General features: G+C 44.9%; 1 protein-coding gene across 3 annotated transcripts in view; it reads left to right on the top strand.

Annotated features, from left to right (window-relative positions):
* Nucleotides 1-2,794: 2,794 nt before the first annotated feature.
* Nucleotides 2,795-18,423, top strand: part of acaca (acetyl-CoA carboxylase alpha) — a 143,145-nt gene continuing 127,516 nt past the window's right edge. For 2 of the 3 annotated variants that reach the window (XM_084320849.1, XM_084320847.1), the window contains exons 1-2: nt 2,795-2,931; nt 4,696-4,990. In XM_084320849.1, coding sequence (XP_084176975.1) covers nt 4,722-4,990 — 269 coding nt within the window. In that variant the 5' untranslated portion in view covers nt 2,795-2,931; nt 4,696-4,721. Of the gene's footprint in view, nt 2,932-3,364; nt 3,474-4,695; nt 4,991-18,423 lie in introns of those variants that run through there. The other variant, XM_084320848.1, reaches the window with a different exon arrangement.

The raw sequence follows: 18,423 nt of genomic DNA, 5'->3' as shown, positions 1-18,423 counted from the left end.
AACCATCCACCAATCGGTGCTGTGTTGCTATAATGTGAGGGCAGGCCTGGCAGGGACCAATGGTGGAGGGAACAATGGCTGGAGGGAGGAAACAAAATGGAGAACACACACACATGGAGACACACACTGGGGAATATATACATTGGGATGTAACAGTGAGGCTTCAACTTATTGGGTAACAACACTAAGTTTCTCTAAGTGCTTCTGTATTCACCTGCGCCATATTTATATGCACGGCGAACAATCTAGTGCCAACCTCATTTCTGTCTCGTATTCTTGGGCAAGGCCGGGCATGTACAGACATGTCTTGACGGTGGCTTTGAACCTGACTCTGGAGGCATGGCCTTGGCGCCTGTGGACCGCTGTCCAATAGGAGAATGAAATATTATGGTCTGTACTAGGCTAAAGGGATATTCCGTGTATATGTACAAGGAATATACAAGGGATATCAAACGATATACAAATATTATGCAATATATATCAATCAATAAATATATATATTCGGTTTAATCTGATCCTTTGTAACACAATTTATACAAATGGAAGTATTGATTGCGCCGTAACGAATCATTAAAAAAAGATACCGTTAACTGGAATATGTTGTGCCTTTACACATGTTGGATTATGTAATTGGTTTGTCATGACAAACAAATAAAAAAATCGCGATTTACCCGGTGGCTACAACAACACACAGTGACTATACATGCAGCAGAAGTACATGTGCGTTGCCCAAAGTGTTCACGCGTGCAGGCCAGGCCACCGGGAAAACTCCCGGTGCTCCCGATGGCCAGTCCGGGCCTGGTAACAGGGTATCTGCAGCTTTCAATAAGTTAGATTTAAGACTTTGTAAAGAGCTATAAATACCACTTAGAGCTAAATGTAATACCAATTTCACAACCATACTAAAAAAAACACATAGCGACACTTAATTGAAATTCTTGTGCGTTCCATACAGTCTCTCGCCAGATGCACCAAGCTCCCGCTAGCCCTGCAAAAAACTACTTGAATACAAATATAATAAATATTTTATATTATTTCAAAATGTTAAAATGTATACCTTTAAGGCCTTAAATTGAGAATTAGGACTTTTGGGGGCCCCCAGAAAAATAGGGCCAACAGCCCAAATGAAAGAATATACTGAGACTACTCTGATCATAACTTTCACTTTCTCCACTGTTACCTCGCCTACCGAATTCTGGGCCTAATCACATTCAACGACAAACATCTTCTCAGATGGGGGTCCCTGAGACAAAATCTTATCAAATGGGGGTCCAAGCTTAATTTATATCAATTCAGGGGGTCTTTTTTTGTTTTATCCACTTTTTCTCCTCTTTTTTCTATTTTTCTCCCATCCCAATTTAGCCGTGCCAATTCTCCCCTCCCCTGTCTTGAACGTTGCTCGCATGTGCCCCCCACTGGCCGGTTGTAGGGAGGATAGAAGCCCATCGCATGTCCCCTCCGATACATGTGTAGGCACCCGCACTAGGCAGCCAGTCGCATCTTTTCACCTGCCAGCGTGGACTCTCATTTTGGCGAGGAGTAACGTGTAGGAGGCTCACACTGCCCCCGCCATTTTCCTGTCTCTGCTGTGCAGGCTGCGTGTGTCTTTTGAGACTAAACAGGTTGAGAATGACTGCTGTAAACAACACAGAGGCTCAAGAGAGGCTACATGTCAAAATACTTCCCAAAGGTCAGTGAATACCACAACCACTACACCAGAGGAAGCTCAACAAATCATGTTAAACCCAGATTCGGATCAAACAAGGGACTAAACACGTTTCGCAATTATGCCACAACAATGTGGAACGCCCTACCCAAAGCTGTAAAGGAATGTGAATCCCTGCCCACATTCAAAACCGCTCTTAAAGAGCACCTACGGGAGGCTGCAATTCGAAACTGGCCACCGTAAATGCCCAAAACCCCCACCACCTCCTAATAGACAGTCTCCTCCCCACCGCATGTATATATTCCCTCCCCGCCGTATGTATATTTATATTTCTCTCCCACCCACCCACCCCCTCCTAATGTACAGTCCCCTCCCCATCATATGTATATACTCTGTCAGGATCTAGGGGTAACAGTACTGTATATTTGAATACGGTTTATGTCACAAATGTATCAGTACTAAATACCTATATGTCCCTATGCCATAAATGTCATGTATGTTGTGTATGTCATAAATGTCTATATGAATTGAAAATGGGGGACCCTGATGGAAACAAGACAAACGTCTTTCTCAGGTCTGCATCCCCTTAACAATTGTATGTATTGAGCCGTACTGTATTGTACCCATTCTGCAATCTGTTAAATAAAGTTTTCATTCATTCATTCACTACCCACCAGCCATCTGGTATGTAAACAAGAAAAACAAAGACCCTTATATGTTTAGGAACTCTACTCATTGACTGCAATAATACCATTCCCTTTTGTCACTTTACTTTGCACATCCTACACATTGCAAATTGTTTTTGAGCCTATACTGTCCATAATAGTGAGGCTACAGGGTCCTGGACTCCTGGATATATGTAACTAAGTAGTCTTTTATTATTTAAATATAGTGTGTAATGTATATATATGATATATTTCTACAAATCATTCTATTTTCTCACAAACGTCATCCATATGCATGGGGGACTTTACTTTACTAAACGTGGAGGACGCGCCTTTCTATCTCTTCTAATTCTATGATGAAACTGAGGTCAGGGGTGAATGGCCAGAAGTAAACCCGCTCTGCGCAGCATCATCACATCACCCCACTCTCTGCTGCTACGCGTACCGGCGGCGGCGAGCTCAGCGTGGTGTGATTCCCCCCCCTCACCATCCGTGACTTGAACATGATGTCTGAACCCTGACGAAGTGAAATAGCAGTTGGATATAATCGCCATTCTCGAGCCAAGGTTTTCGGGATTCCGTGTCGACTTGTCTCACACGGTGAGTTGTTATACAGTAATCTACCCCACGCTGCACCGAGTTACTTCTCGCGTGCCGGTAGTGTACTAGCTTACAGTCAAGGAAACTATAAAGGAAGGACGGGTCCGTCACGTCACGGTGTAGCGGGTGAACACACATTGGTGCCATGTGTGGACACTTTAATTTCGGCCGACATTGAGTTGAACGGGATAAGCCTTCTCCTCGTTTATGACCTGTCATTTAAACAGGTTATTACCTCTGATGACATAATCATCGCCGATGTGTTGTGTTGTTGACTATCTAACTAAAATACAGGATTCAATAGAACTGGCACCAAGCACAGCATAGAACGTTGGTATTCTGACGCAAGGACCCTTCCTTCTATAGTATTGCTGTGTTCGCTAGCTGCGAGTAGGTAGCTGTCACTCACTCCCCTCTGACTGTCTGTATACACTGTAACGTGTTATCATTAAAGCCGGTTAGCTCCACTTGACGGGTAACGTTAACGCTAGTTAACCAAGCAAGCCGTTTTTTTTGCTGCCGACATTTCAAGCCAGAAGAAGGTAGTCTAACTCTAAATTAAATTCTCCAGTTACCCCCCAAATCAGTTGTGCTCACATTTCTGACTTGTCTGCAATGCAACTGCTATGCTTGTTTTTCAGGTCCTACAAGCGGGTTTGTGTAAGGTAATAGTTGATAGCTAACGTTAGCCTTGGAAGCTAAGGTGTGCCTAGTTCTACTATATGTGTAACGGTACACACTTGTTGTTCATATGAGACTAATTAACATGGATTTGTGAGGGGATGATATCCCAGTGTTTAATGTATCATCTTCACCCATCATCAGCGTCTAGACCTGGTCCGGACCGCGCCCCCAGCAGGTGTAGTGTGTTTGTCTCGTTGTATCCTGGCTGGCCACTGCATTAATAATAACACCAGTGTGTTAAGTGAGATGTTAATCCTGCCAAAAGCCTCAAGGGAGAGCAAATTCAAACAACCACCCCCAAAGCCGTACCTCAACTGTTTCAGTTCTGTGCTATTCCAGACAGCAATCTTTCCCAGTCGGCCTGCCACAATCCAGTAGCAATGGTAAATGCACTGTATTTATATAGTGCTTTTTTCCAAAGTGCTTTACAACTTATGCCTCACATTCACCCATCCACTCAGACACCAACAGCGTAGGCAACCATGCAAGGTGCCAACCTGCTCATCGGGAGCAGTTAGTGGTTAAATGTCTTGCTCAAGGACACTTCGACATGCTGTCATGAGTAGCCAGAATCAAACCGGGAATCTGCTGATTACCAGACAACCTCTCTACTTCCTGATCCACTGTCGCCCCAATGGTATTCTGTAAATCCTATAGTACAGTATGTACTCTTAATATGTTCTAAATAGCCTGATGCTACAGAATATGTGCTCCACAGCCTCCACTCGTTATAATGATATTGCAGTACTGGAAGAAACTCTTATATCCCTATTTCACTGCTGATTATGTGGTTGTCTCCCACAAGGCGGGCAGGGAAACATCATGTTCTCCACACCACTAGTGCCAGTACTGGGTCATGGTTTTGCAATATATCTTGCCTTCTCAATCTGCTTCAGATTGTGCAACCTCCTGATGCAATATGGCAAACACCAGCCTACTGTCTGCCAGCCATGAAAAGACAGTCTGGTCTCACCATGTGCCATGACCTTTTGGACTATCAGTCTCTGCCCATGACTTTTGGAACCATTGTGCTCTTATAACCGTAGCTGTCGCCTGTCGGCCCGTCTGTCTCTTCGACAGCGTTTGGAGCCTGTCCGTGTCCAGCCATGGCCGAGCCGGATGCCCCCACTGCCGCCAAGAAGAACCCGGCCGTCGCCGCCGCGCTGCACTCCCACTTCACTGTGGGGTCAGTGTCGGAGGAGAACTCTGAGGACGAGACGCTGGGGAAGCCCGACTTGAAGATGAACCCCCGCTCGACCCCCCGCTCGACCCCCCGCTCGATGACCCCCCGCTCCCTGTCGCCATCCTCGGTCAGCTCGGACAGCACCTGCGACATGGGGTTTGACCACCTTGACGGCTCCCTGCATAACCTCAGGTCAGTGCTGTGGCCTTTTACGTTGCCTTTTGTTTATGGCTTGTAATGTAAACCCAGCTGATTCTACTGAAGCATTGATGCACTGATTCTATATCTGTATCTTGAAAATACGTACTTTTTCGCAGAGTTGGTTTGATTTTTTAAGTGGAGGTGTCAGTCCTGGTGTTTAGTAGAAACTTAGGTATATGAGGTCTTCTTCACTGTCTTCGCTGGGTGCATTTGGCCAACTTCTGTCTCATGTAGTGGTTCCCAGACTGGGGCGGCTCTGGCCCCCAGCAGACTTTAGGTGGATCCCTGGAATAATAGGGAATATATGTTATTTCCTGAAGTAGAAGTTGACACAGTGAGCCAGTATGAGGTCACCATAGGTTTCACTCTCCCTACCGCCCATGTACAATATGGCATCTTCTTAGAATGGAGCAGCCATGTCAAAATCGTGCTAAATGGGGTCTATTGTAGGGATGCACCAATACTGGTATTGGATATGGATCTGATACCAGGCAGGCTAATATTTTAGGGCTGCACGATTAATCGATTTAAAATCGAAATCGCGATTTGGAATGATGCAATTATCAAATGGCAAAAAAAAGAAAAAATCGCAATTACATATATATTTTTTTTACTTAAAAAATATATATATATTTAACCAGGAAGTCCCATTGACATACAAGATCGGTTTGGGAGAGGGAGGTAAGGGGTTTTAGATTGTGTGTTGTGAAGTTTAGACTTCAGAGAGGGAGAGTAAAGTACAGGGTACCGGTATCGATTCCCAGGTAAAAAGAAAAATTTTCAGGCTCGGTGTCCCGAAAAGACCCACCGCGTAGGCCAGATGCAAGCCACATTTTACAATAAACCTCTGTGGGGCTGCTTAATTTATTTTTTAATTATAATCGCAAATTTTATCGCAATCGCAATATCTGTCCGAAAAATCGCAATTAGATTATTTCCCAAAATCGTGCAGGCCACTGTCTGAGAATTTCCCTGATACTAAAATCCGATACCAACATGCCAGGCAGAGATCAAAGCAAAGTGACTTGATTTGCATAATTTTTACACGTTATCTCTCTAATGCCTGCTATGATGCCTGAATTTCCCCAAGGGGATCAATAAAGGAATATCTTATCTTATCTTATCTAATGGAGGAATAAGTAGGTACTGTTCATTAAAAACAATGGATCGGATCGGTTGTCGGTATCGGCCGATACTCAAAATGTAGGAATAGGTATCGTCAGTGAAACAGTGTTATCAGTCCGGATCGGGAAGCCCTGGCCTGAGGTACACTGTGTGCAGCTGACTGCACTTCCTTCGTCCCGCAGGAGAACATCGTGTAGAGAGAATAAAACATCAACTAATCAACATTGTTTTTCTTGTGTGCTCTCGGTTTGGGAAACTCTGACCTAAATAGGCTGGAAGGAACAGCATAATTTAACCTCTTAAGCCCGAGACATATTTTCAGAAAATTCACATAAAAGTACATACCTAAGTAAATGGAAGATTGCTCCACTTCTACAAGGTCCATTAGCATGTTCTTGGTATCTAGGGACATCTATGGATCTCAGGGAATGTATATATTGTGTCTGTTACTAGGCCTGAGTAAATTGTAATGATGCAAAGAAGAATATCACTTATTATTATAAAGGGGTATGCATCTTACAATAATGTCATCAAACTATATTTTATTCATTGCATTACTTAAATCCCCTGAGTCACTTAATACCACAATTGTATTTGCAACTACTGTATATTATAAGGAATTTACAATGGGCTTGGATGAGAATAGACTACAATTTCACTGATGTCAAATTCAAAAATACATCTCATCTCAAGTGTAATTTTGTATTGAGGAAGAAAATACCTTATAAGATAAATGAGAAGAATATATTGTGGTATGATTTTCCAGCCATATTGCACAGCCCTACTCTGGCCTGAAGTACACAGTGTTCCGTCCTGTCTGGACCACCCCTGGGTGGTGGGAGGCCCTTCTCTCGCTTATGTGAAAAATGTGGTCCCACCAGCTTTCCGCTCCACCAAACTGTATCGTTGTGCTACCGGGCTGAGCGAGAACAGTCCTGCTCCTGTGCCTTCAGCCCCTAAACACCCTCACTGAGCTCCCCAGCCAGTCCCCGCAGCCTTTCACAGACACACTTCAATGTAGTAGCCTACTGGTGTGTACAATTACTATTTGAACTACATTGATTGATTGATTGAAAACTTTATTTTTGCAGAATGGGTACAATACAGTACGGCTCAATACAAAACAAACTGCTAAGAGGATGCAGACCAGAAAAAGGCTTTCGTCTTGTTTACATCGGGGTCCCCCATTTTCAATTAATCATGACATTTATGACATACACAACAAACAGATATACAGAACTGTGTAGTAAAAAGAGATCATAAAAAAGATATACACCCGAAGGGGAACAAATTGTACATTGGTGGAGGGGGGGATTTGGACATTTACAGGGGCCAGTTTCTAATTGCAGTGTTTATCTATGGGGTAGATAACAGTGCAGAGGGTGAAACATGACCCATTCTTGTGCATTCCCTAACTTTTCTAATGTGGGTAGCACGGTTAGCACGAACAGTGGTTAGCATTGTGGGTAGCACGGTTCGCACGAACAGTGGGTAGCACTGTGGGTAGCATGGTTAGCACGAACAGTGGTTAGCATTGTGGGTAATACTCTTAGCACCAACGGTGGTTAGTAGTACTGTAGTTAGCACTAACAGTGGTTAGCACTGTGGTTAGCACAGAAAGAATGTCCTGGGTCCTAGGGTGATTTTGATTTCCAAAAAAGAGGACATGCTGTCCCCAGCCTCAAGATACTTAATGATATTTAAAGTTTACTCAAAGATGCCTTATTGTTTTAACCTCTTAACATGCACCCAGAAAAGCGGCAATTCTTTTTAACTTGAACTTGAGGACTGCATACTTTGTTTTGCAAAGCTTATCTTTATACTTTATGCTTATAGCACATGCATAAGTCTGGTCTCTTTTGAAAGATAACATTCTGAAGTTTCTTACACAATAAAGAATATTTTAGTGCTAATGAAATAGAGTAACATAGGGCTGAATTTGAGTTGAACTTGAACTTGTGTACTCACGTTTTTTTGTAGTAGTTGCAATATTCCAAAATAATATATAGTATATATTTTTTGTATAAGCTGTAAAACACTGCAAATCCATAGCCTGAAGTCTTATGTAGTACAGGTCCAAATTTGATACAAATCCGTTCAGAAAGTAGTCTTCTAGAGACATCCAGGTTATGAGGGCCGACGGTCCACTCTACTGGTTAAAGTTGCTTACTCATGAGTAGTACGTTCATTGATAAAGAAAAATAATGTCCACAGCCGCTCCGGCGTAAAACAAAGATATCCAAATGGTTTATTTCTCTTCCACAGCGAAGTCTTTCTTTACAGAAGTGATCCTAAAGCTATTTTCCTAAACTAAAACTTGTTTGGCTGTTTACTGCCACAAAATATTCACGTCACTACTACAAGGTAAGAAAACTATTGTCCCAGTCTCCAAAATCACCACCGACTCGACACATGACAAAAATCCTCCACACCTGAAAGCTGTAAACCTCACCTTGCCGGCTCTTTCCACAGCAAAACGGTAGGCAAGGCACCCTGGTCTAGAAATGCAGGCTTCAATCTATGTTGTTTAGTCTATCTGTTCAGTACTGCTCAGCACTGTTTTAAGATGCACAATGAGATCTTCTTCTTCTTCTTCTTATTTGAATTTCCGGCAGTGTAGACGCATCGTGGCGTATTACTGCCCTCCACAATTCTTGCTTCGCCCACACTTGAGAAAGTTTACACTCCTCTTCCTCTTCTTCTCATCTTCAAAACACATTTCTATCGTCTCTGTCTCCTTCTTCTCTGCTCCTCTTGTCATACAATCACTCATTAGAGAATTGTTGAATATATATAGATACACAAATATTCTAGAATGTTTGATTATGACATCATTCTGACCTCCGACAAGTCCAAGATCTCCAAGAAAGGGGTTATAGCATGCGGGTTAAGTGATCATTATATGATATTCTGTACCCGCAAAAAACTAAAACAAAAGGCTGGCTGCCACAAAACAGTCACATCTAGAGACCTCAAAACCTACTCTAGCGAGGCCTTTAACCTTGAACTGGAGAGCCTGGACTGGTCAGATGAACTCAATGGTACACTGGTTGAAGAAACATGGCTTGGTTTCAAAACCAAATTCTCAACAATACTAAACGACATGGCCCCCCTAAGAACCACCAGGGTAAAAAATCGCGCTGAGCCGTGGATGCACTCCGAAATACTGGCCGCTATGAAAACCAGAGACAAAAAATGCTCCGAGTTTCGTAAAAGTCAGTCAAAGCTTACTAAAAGCACGAGCAGTGAACTCCAAGCCCACGTGACTGAACTCAAACTAGAAAGAAACAGACTAAGAAACAACGTAAACTCCATGATCAAAACTGCAAAAAAGAATTTCATCAATGACAAAACTGAGGAAAACAAAAACAAACCACGTGAACTTTGGAAATTACTCAATAATCAACTAGGATGCAGTAAAAAACTTAAAACCAGATTCTCAAACATAAACATAAAAACGGACAACACGCTCATCACAGACAAGCTGGATGTAGCCAATTACTTAAACATTTTCTTCACAAACATAGCCACAACACTGGTAAACAAACTACCCTCCCACTCAGGGCTTTATGGGGTAGAACACATAGTAGCTTACTACAAAAACCTAGGGGTCCGCAAGGACGACTTCAAGCTGGAAATGGTAACAACAGATGAGGTACTCAAGAAACTGAGCGCCCTCCAACCTAACAAGGCCACTGGCCATGACAACATCCCCTCCAAATTCCTCAGAGACTCAGCAGCCGCCATCACCCCAATCATCACACACATAATAAACCTCTCCATAAAACAGGGACACGTCCCCAAGGACTTCAAAATTGCGAGGGTGACCCCTCTGCACAAAAAGGGCAGCAAATTAGACCCAGGCAACTACCGCCCTGTTTCTATTCTCACCTCCATCTCGAAAGTCATGGAAAAAATAGTCTACGAACAGGTCGAAAAGTACCTAGCGGAAAAAAATCTAATCTACGAATTCCAATCTGGCTTCAGAACATCCCACTCCACTGACACATGCCTTCTCTATTTGAATGACCACATCAAACAAGAGGTGGACGCAGGCAAATACTGCGGCATGGTCATGCTGGACCTACAAAAGGCCTTTGACACGGTCAATCACTCCATTCTGATTGACAAGCTAAAAGCAATTGGTTTTGATAGTCTATCAGTGAGCTGGATGCAATCCTACCTTGAGGGGAGGGAACAGATGGTGGAGGTAAACGGTACCCTATCCCCCCCTCTCACAGTGAGCTGTGGTGTTCCACAAGGAAGCATACTAGGACCGCTACTGTTCCTAATTTATGCAAATGACATGTCGTCAGCTTGTGACTGCAACTTGTTCCTGTTTGCGGACGACTCAGCCCTGCTGGTCTCTGACAAGAACAAGTTACAGGTTGAAAAAACCCTCAGCTCGGAACTAGGCAGAATCTGCATATGGCTCGCTGATAACAAACTATCATTACACATGGGCAAAACAGAGTCCATTCTCTTCGGTTCAAATAACAAACTCAGCAAGACCGACGGCTTCTCAGTTACAGTGGGTGACAATATTGTCACAAGGAAAGATGAAATTACCTACCTGGGTTCCATCCTAGAGGCTAATCTCTCCTGTGACAAAATGGCATCCAATGTAATAAAAAAAGTCAACCAACGAACTCGATTCTTGTACCGGATCTCCTCTCTGGTAAACAAGAATACCCTGAAGACTCTGGCAGGAGCACTCATTCAGGGGTACTACGACTATGCTTGCACCTCATGGTACCAAAGCACCTCAAAGGCGCTAAAAACAAAATTACAAACATCTCAAAACAAACTGGTCAGACTACTGCTTGACCTTACTCCTAGAACCCACCTCACCCCTGCCCACTTTGACAACCTAGGATGGCTTAGAGTAGATGACAGAGTACAGCAACTTGCAATGGGCCTGGTCTACAAGATACACTACACGACCAAGGTACCCATGTACATGGCAAAATACTTCCCAAAGGTCAGTGAATACCACGATCACAACACCAGAGGGAGCTCCACAAATCATGTTAAACCCAGATTCGGCTCAAATAAGGGACTAAACACGTTTCGCAATTATGCCACATCAATGTGGAACGCCCTACCCAAAGCTGTAAAGGAATGTGGATCACTACCCACTTTCAAAACCTCTCTCAAGAGACACCTACGGGAGACTGCAATTCAACACTGGCCCCTGTAAATATCCTAACCCAACCCCCTCCAATGTACAGTCATTTACCTAGTATGGTTTTGTCAATAGTCCAATGTACAATTTTGTTTGTTTGTACAGAGTCTCCCCCCCCCCCCCCTCAATGTACAGTTTTGCTTGTTTATACAGTGTGCCCCCCCCCCCAACCACCTCCAATGTAAATTACCCAGTATGGTTGTCAATATCCCAGTGTACCCAACCCCCCCCACCCAACCTCCTCCAATGTACAGTTTCTACGTCAAATGTATATACTCCCTTTTCTTGACTCCTTCTGTATCACAAACAGTACTGTATTTGCAAATCTGGTATGTCATAAATGTATAGATGTAGCAGTACTGACTATCTGTATGTCATGTATGTCATATATGTCCTGATGAATTGAAAATGGGGGACCCTGGTGTAAACAAGACGAAAGTCTTTCTCTGGTCTGCATCCCCTTAACAATTGTGTGTATTGAGCTGTACTGTATTGTACCCATTCTGCAATCTGTTAATAAAGTTTTCAATCAATCAATCAATCACATCATACTGTGACATCACAAATGTTCTAGAATGTTTGATTATGACATCATACTGTGACATCACAAATGTTCTAGAATGTTCTATTATGACAAATAAGACGGTTCAATGACTATCTAAATCCAATCAATATTCCTAATGCCGTTTCAATGTAAGGTTATAAAAATAAACATAAACATTCATATAATACAATAACCTAAATATACATCTAAGCCCCATTGTATTCTGAAATGTAGACTTTAACAGTGTAGGCAACTAAGCCAATAGAAATAAGGTATAACTCATGAGTGCTTTGGCTCCTATACACGGGTAAACCGTGTGCCAAGAAAAAAGCTTTCTATTTCTCCATCTCCTCATCCAAGTAAATTCATTAGGAATTTTTATCACTTCCTGTCTTCCCTTGCTAATTTTCACCTAGATCCCTGATTCGCACACCCCCACGTGGGATATCACTGGAAAGCTACACTCATTGTTGGCTACAAGTTACAATGCTGACCAATCATATTCGCAATCGGCGGATGATTGACTGTTCTGGAGACTCGGGAGTCTGGGGAGATAATCTGACGTGTGCACGTAAAAAGTTGCACACCTGACATATCGGCATGTAACTAGAGAACCGAGGCACAGATTTTGTTGAGTGAGGTGGCATTCGAACGGCAACAAATAGAGCTTTAACTCTGTAATTTATATGTTCGGCGAAAAATGCAGCCCGAGCTTTCAGACGCTCGCAAAGTGCCGTGAAAAACAATGAAACCCGGACATTTTCATGAATTTATAAAACCTCCCGGACAGGGCGTGAAAAGAGGACATGTCCGGGCAAAAGAGGACGTACGGCTTGGTCACCCTAATCTACACTCATTGCACACACATCCACATGCACACACTCACTTTAAACAAACACTCACACTCACTTTAGACACTTTAACACTACATTATATTTATCTATTTATTAAAGAGATTTGCATTCATACCTCATTTGCATTAGCACCTTGCCTTAACGTTTTTGTACCTCATTGTCTGCTTTTTTACTCATTGTACTTAGATTCTACTTAGGTTGTACTTTAGTTTGTATATTGTATATTGTATAGTGTTATTCCTCCTTTACTTGCTTTTTTACTGTATGAAGCACATTCTCTTTTTTTTTATCCATTTTTTCTCCCATTTTCTATATTTTCTCCCATCCCAATTTTTGTATCATCCAATTCAACCCTCCCCTGTCACGAACGCTGTTTCTTGCCTCCCACAAGCCGGCTGCAATGTGGACTAAGTCATACATAGCAGAAGTCCCCTCCGGTACTTGAGGTAACAGCAGTCGCATCTTTTCACCTGCTCAGCTCGATCGCTCAGTGGCGAGGAGTAACGCGTGGGAGGCTCACGCTGCCCCCGACACTTCCTGATTCTACTGCGCAGGCGCACCAACCGACCTGTAGGAGTCGCTGTCCACAACGCCCGATCCCCACCCATCAGTTTCCCACCCCCTAATACGGCCAATGTGTATTAGTACGGACGACCAGCTAAACTGAAAGCAAATGTGGAGCGCTGGGCTCGAACAGGCGAGCCCAGCGTCTCCAGATCTCGTGGCGAGTGCCTTGCCCACTACACCACGTAGCCGCCCATATGAAGCACATTCTCAGGGGCTCATACAGAACCAAGCATTTCACTGTAAAGTACATGTACCTTATATGTGACAAATAAAAACAAATTTAAACTTGGTTTGAAACCCACGGCAGGGGGCCTTTCTGTGTAGAGTTCTTCTCGCTCTACCTCCAGGTTTCCCCCACACCATACAAATACATGCGTGCTAACTATAGATATAGGTTCACTCTCACTTTCACTATCTCACTCTCCTGTCTCCTGTCTCCTCTCTCTCTTTTTTCATAAAAAGACATGCATGCAAGGTATATACTCCTGTCATTGCCCTTGACCAAGGTACTGGCATTACAGCTGGAGTTGGTCCCCGGGCGCCGCACTGTGTGGCTGCCCACTGCTCCTAAGTAGTTAGGACAGGTCAAAAGCAGAGGATGCATTTTCCCAAGGGGATTAATAAAAGTAATTCTCTTTTCTCTTTAAGAGTTCACATATTGTGTTCTTCCTGTGCCCCAGGACAGTTCACTCAGTATGTGTGACACCCACCACTCTCCAGTGTTGGGAAAGTTCACTTTCTACATGAACTAGTTCAGTTCACAGTTAATTTTTTTTTAAATGAACTAGTTCAGTTCATAGTTCATAATTCAAAATGTTGAACTAAAGTTCATGGTTTCAAAAATGAACTAATTGAGTTCTTTTTAGTTCTTTTTTAATTTTTTTTTTATTATAGATTTTTCACGTACAGTTACTTACATTACAAAAACACACATTGGGACAAGGGGGGGGGGGGGGGGGGGGTCCTCCAGTTCATCTCTATGCCATCATCCACACCATAAGCAAGCAAAAACAAAACAAAAAGAAAAACAAGCAAAAAGGAAAGCAGACCAAGACAGGCACTTGCACTTGCCTCGAGCGCATTCACATGTAGACATACATATATTTATTTTTTCCTATCCTAGGTCTGTCCATACAATGGGGCACTGGGCCTTTAGAAGGATCCGATACATTTCAGCAGGAAAATAGTCTAATAGTGGGGCCCACACCTCCTGAAAGGAAGCGTCGTTGACTCTATGCATTGCACAGTGTCTTTCATGGGGTAGGAGCACACCGAAGATCTCTCTATACCACATTTGTAAAAATGGAGGCTTATCCTTAATTCAGTTTATCAGAATGCATTTCCGGGCTGAAAGTAGAAGTTTATCAAATAGTTTGAATTGTAAACTCTTTTAAATGCATACGCCGACGTGACGTCTAGAGGTAGAGTCTGACTCCGACTGAGAGAGTGCTGCTGCTGCTGCAGCTCTCTGCTTCTGCGCGCAGATTCCTGTTCCACTGCTTGTTGTGAAGAGGAGTCTGATGACGCAGCAGGGGGTGACAGGCTGGTTGCCAGATCGGGTGGTTTTACGCATAATTTTTAAGCCTGTTTACAGTGTTTTAACTGAGTTTTCGCTGAAATGCATTATGAAATATGGCACATCTTTGAACGCCGTTATAATAGAGTGCTGAGAATGAACGCACTTTTGAACTCCGTTACACAGGGCTGAGAATGAACGCGTTCTCAATTACGTTCATTTAGCGGATATACAGTACGTTCAGTTCAAGTTCGCGCAAAATACGAACGCGTTCATGAACGATCGTTCATTGAACGCGTTCAGGTACATCACTGCCACTCTCTCCTAAAGCTAGAACCCAGAGAGAGAACCCTACAATCGGTGATGTAACTGAGATGTCAAATCTGGGGCTGCTCCAGTGCTCCATAGATGATGAATGGAGCTTTGACTTTGTGAGGCCATAACATAATTGTGAGCAAACGCCCAAATTAGGTTTATATTCAAATTCTATCATATTGAATCATGATCATACCGTGATGAAATTATGATATTGTCTATTATCTAAAATGATAATGATAATAACGATTACATATCAACTAAAATGTTGTCTTCAGTATGTTAAGGGATTTATCTTGCGATTTGTCTCACGTCATCAGCAGTTATCATGGTATTTATTTATTTTTTATTTAAACAATTCCAGATGATTATCGTCCTGTGAAATTCTTTCATGTGGCCCTGTCCTAAATGGCATCTCTCAATGGGCTTCACAGGTCCAACACCCCCTGACCATGATTCCTAATGAAGAGGGTACAAGGCTCGCTGGAATTGCTTCAGACTGTTCTGTGTATCCAGTTTCACAAGAAGTGTACTGCACAGGAGGGAGGAGGAAGGTTGGGGTTGGTCTCTCCTCTCCTCGCTTTCTCTCTCCTCTTTCTCTCTCTTTATCTCTATCTCACTTCCCTGTCTCTCTCTCTCTCTCTCTCTCTCTCTCTCTCTCTCTCTCTCTCTCTCTCTCTCTCTCTTTATTGAGTTTTTATTTATTTATTCACCATTCATTCACTTGTGTGTCACTAGTCTCTCATGCCAGTACGTGATGCAATAGTACAGTGTCAACCAGGCCAACCAGTCAAACAAGCTCTTGCCACACCCTCCTGCAATACTGTGTGGTCCCTCCCCCATCTACTACCCCCCCCCCCCCCCCCCCCCCCCCCTTGCACCCCTCGCCTCCTTCCATGTATCCCTCTGTCCTACCAATTGCTCCCTCTCGAGGCTGGAGGTTCATCCAGGGGACCTCTCTGTCTGTCACTCTTATTGCCCAACTCATTTTCAGGAATGAACGTTAGGTTATGACTATAACCAAGTTCTGTTAGTTAGGGGCGATGCTTGGCTTCGCCTTCTGCACTATCTCGCGTACGTGCACGCGTACTGAATAAACCACAAATGTACCTCTAATACCAGTATTAGTCTGACCACACCCCTCATCAGCTTACCTTCATAAGCAGGTGTGTGGTCACCTGCTCTCCTCCTTCCCAAGCTTTCACCACAAGGTGAGGTCAAGGGCTGCAGCGGCCGTCCGAAGCCAAGCATCGCCCCTAACTAACAGAACTTGGTTATAGTCATAACCTAACGTTCTGTATCGTTAGTGGCTTAGCTTGGCTTCGCCTTCTGCACAAGGGAGGCCAAGCGGAGCCACTTGGCTGACAAATACACCCCGCTGACAGCCCCCCAAAACCATCAGAACAGGGAGGGCCGAGCCCCCCCGACCCCCCCTAATGGAGGGTAGCCCCCCTATTAGGGACGTCACGGGAGGGCGACGGACCCGACCGTGCGAAGAGGCACTCAAGCAACTCAACGCACAGGGTGAGCAGACCGTGGCTTGACCCACGACTACACACACGCACAACCCGCATGCCACCCGGGAACGAACGGAGGAACAACCTCGTTACTGCCCCCAGAATCACGGGGTCAAGGGCAAACCCAACCCCGTGGCAAGGCCGTAGCAGCGGAGCACGAAGGAAGACCCAGACCCACCAAAAGGACTGGACTCCCTGGAATGGGGGCCCGGAGAAGTCCATGATGCCAGCATCAAGACCCCACCAGGTGGGCACGTAGTGCCCCGCCCCCCACATCGCCAGCGTATTCGGACAAAGGCCCCTCAGTTACTGCACCTGGTATTCCCAGGCGGAACCAACCAGGCCAGTAAGCCGAGCGGGCCCCGTCCCCCCAATAGTACACCGCCTGGCACACTGACCCTGCAGAATAGGCAGTCAGCATGGCCGTAAGCACACAAAAAAGGTTAACCAACGGAAGCAGGCAGCGCACCGGGGAAAAACCAGGCAACAGGCTGTTAACCCTAGCCTGGAGACTGCGGACGAGACAGGCGCCAGAGGGGACAGCTGAACACAGCCGCCCCGGCGGAAGGAGCGTAAGCTGGCGGTGTTGCATGACCAAGCCTCCATTTAACAACCCCCACCCAGAGGGGTCGAGGCAGAGAAGGCTGACACGATTGGCAGACGTCATGAACGTGCAGGGGCACCCTCAACCGGTGAACCCGGGAGTTGACACTGCTCCAACACACCAGGGAACCAACCACCTCGGTGTTACCCAATGCGGTGGTTGTTCCTATAACCCCTCAAGAAAAAACTCCAAAACACACCTGCGGGTATACACCGGCTATACCGCAGTACAAGTGTTTCAGTTTCCAAAAAGGGTTAACCCAGGCCTACGGGTCGCAAACATCACTTCGGACCGGGCCTGGCGGTACGGGAAGCACAGGGTCACCAGAGGAGGTCAAAAAACCACCCCCACAGGCCCCTCTTCGCCATGCGTGAGAGAGGAGCGAAAAACAATGGAGAACCAGCCCCTAAGCACACCGTACCTGGTATTCCCCGGCGGTCTCCCAACCAAGTACTAACCAGGACCAACCTGTGTAGCGGCCGAGATCCGACGAGATCGAGCGCGTACAGAATGGCATGGCTGTAAGCCATGACGACAGTGCTGAGTAAAAAACATACCCAACCAGGGTCTCCATAGCGCTTAACCCTGTGACACCCAGACCGACCTGGCATTTTTCCCCCTGAAAAAAGCCCAAGTCCCTCAGGGTACCAGAACAGCAGATCTGCATCCCCGGCGGACAACGGGTTCAACTGATCTGGACCAGCGTGACCAGAACCAGTCCCGTGCCCTAACCACGCCGACATGCCCCAGGAAAAGGGCAGATATGCGTGTTGATCTTAACATGAAAAGAAGGCGCCACCCAGACGTCGGGACGAACCGCGCCTGGTGGCCCACCCCAAGGGCGTGAGACCCCACTACATATGTTCAGATCCATCCCGTCATCATCCCCCAGACATGAACGAGGATCCGTCGACAACCCACCCAGGTCATGGGATGTGGTCGCCGGAAGAGGAAAAACCCCCATCTCAGTTGCTTTATAAAAACGCTGTTTCAACCACAAGCAACTAAGGCGTGCCAGTCAATCGCCTGTTTACAGCGAGCTAGCACTATACGTGCGTCGGGACACACCCCCATCAATGAACAGGCTATTTAGACCTGCCATTGAATCCCCAAGGCGCCCAGGGGAACGACAAGAGGGGTGTGACACTCCCTAACTCCAACACTTCTGGAATAGAAAGAAGGAAGTATCAACAGTAT

This window comes from Notolepis coatsorum (genome assembly GCF_963971535.1).
Source record: "Notolepis coatsorum genome assembly, chromosome: 8".
NCBI classification, from domain to species: domain Eukaryota; kingdom Metazoa; phylum Chordata; class Actinopteri; order Aulopiformes; family Paralepididae; genus Notolepis; species Notolepis coatsorum.
The sequence above is the reverse complement of the archived record's forward strand: the minus strand, read 5'-3'. Positions and strand labels throughout refer to the sequence as shown.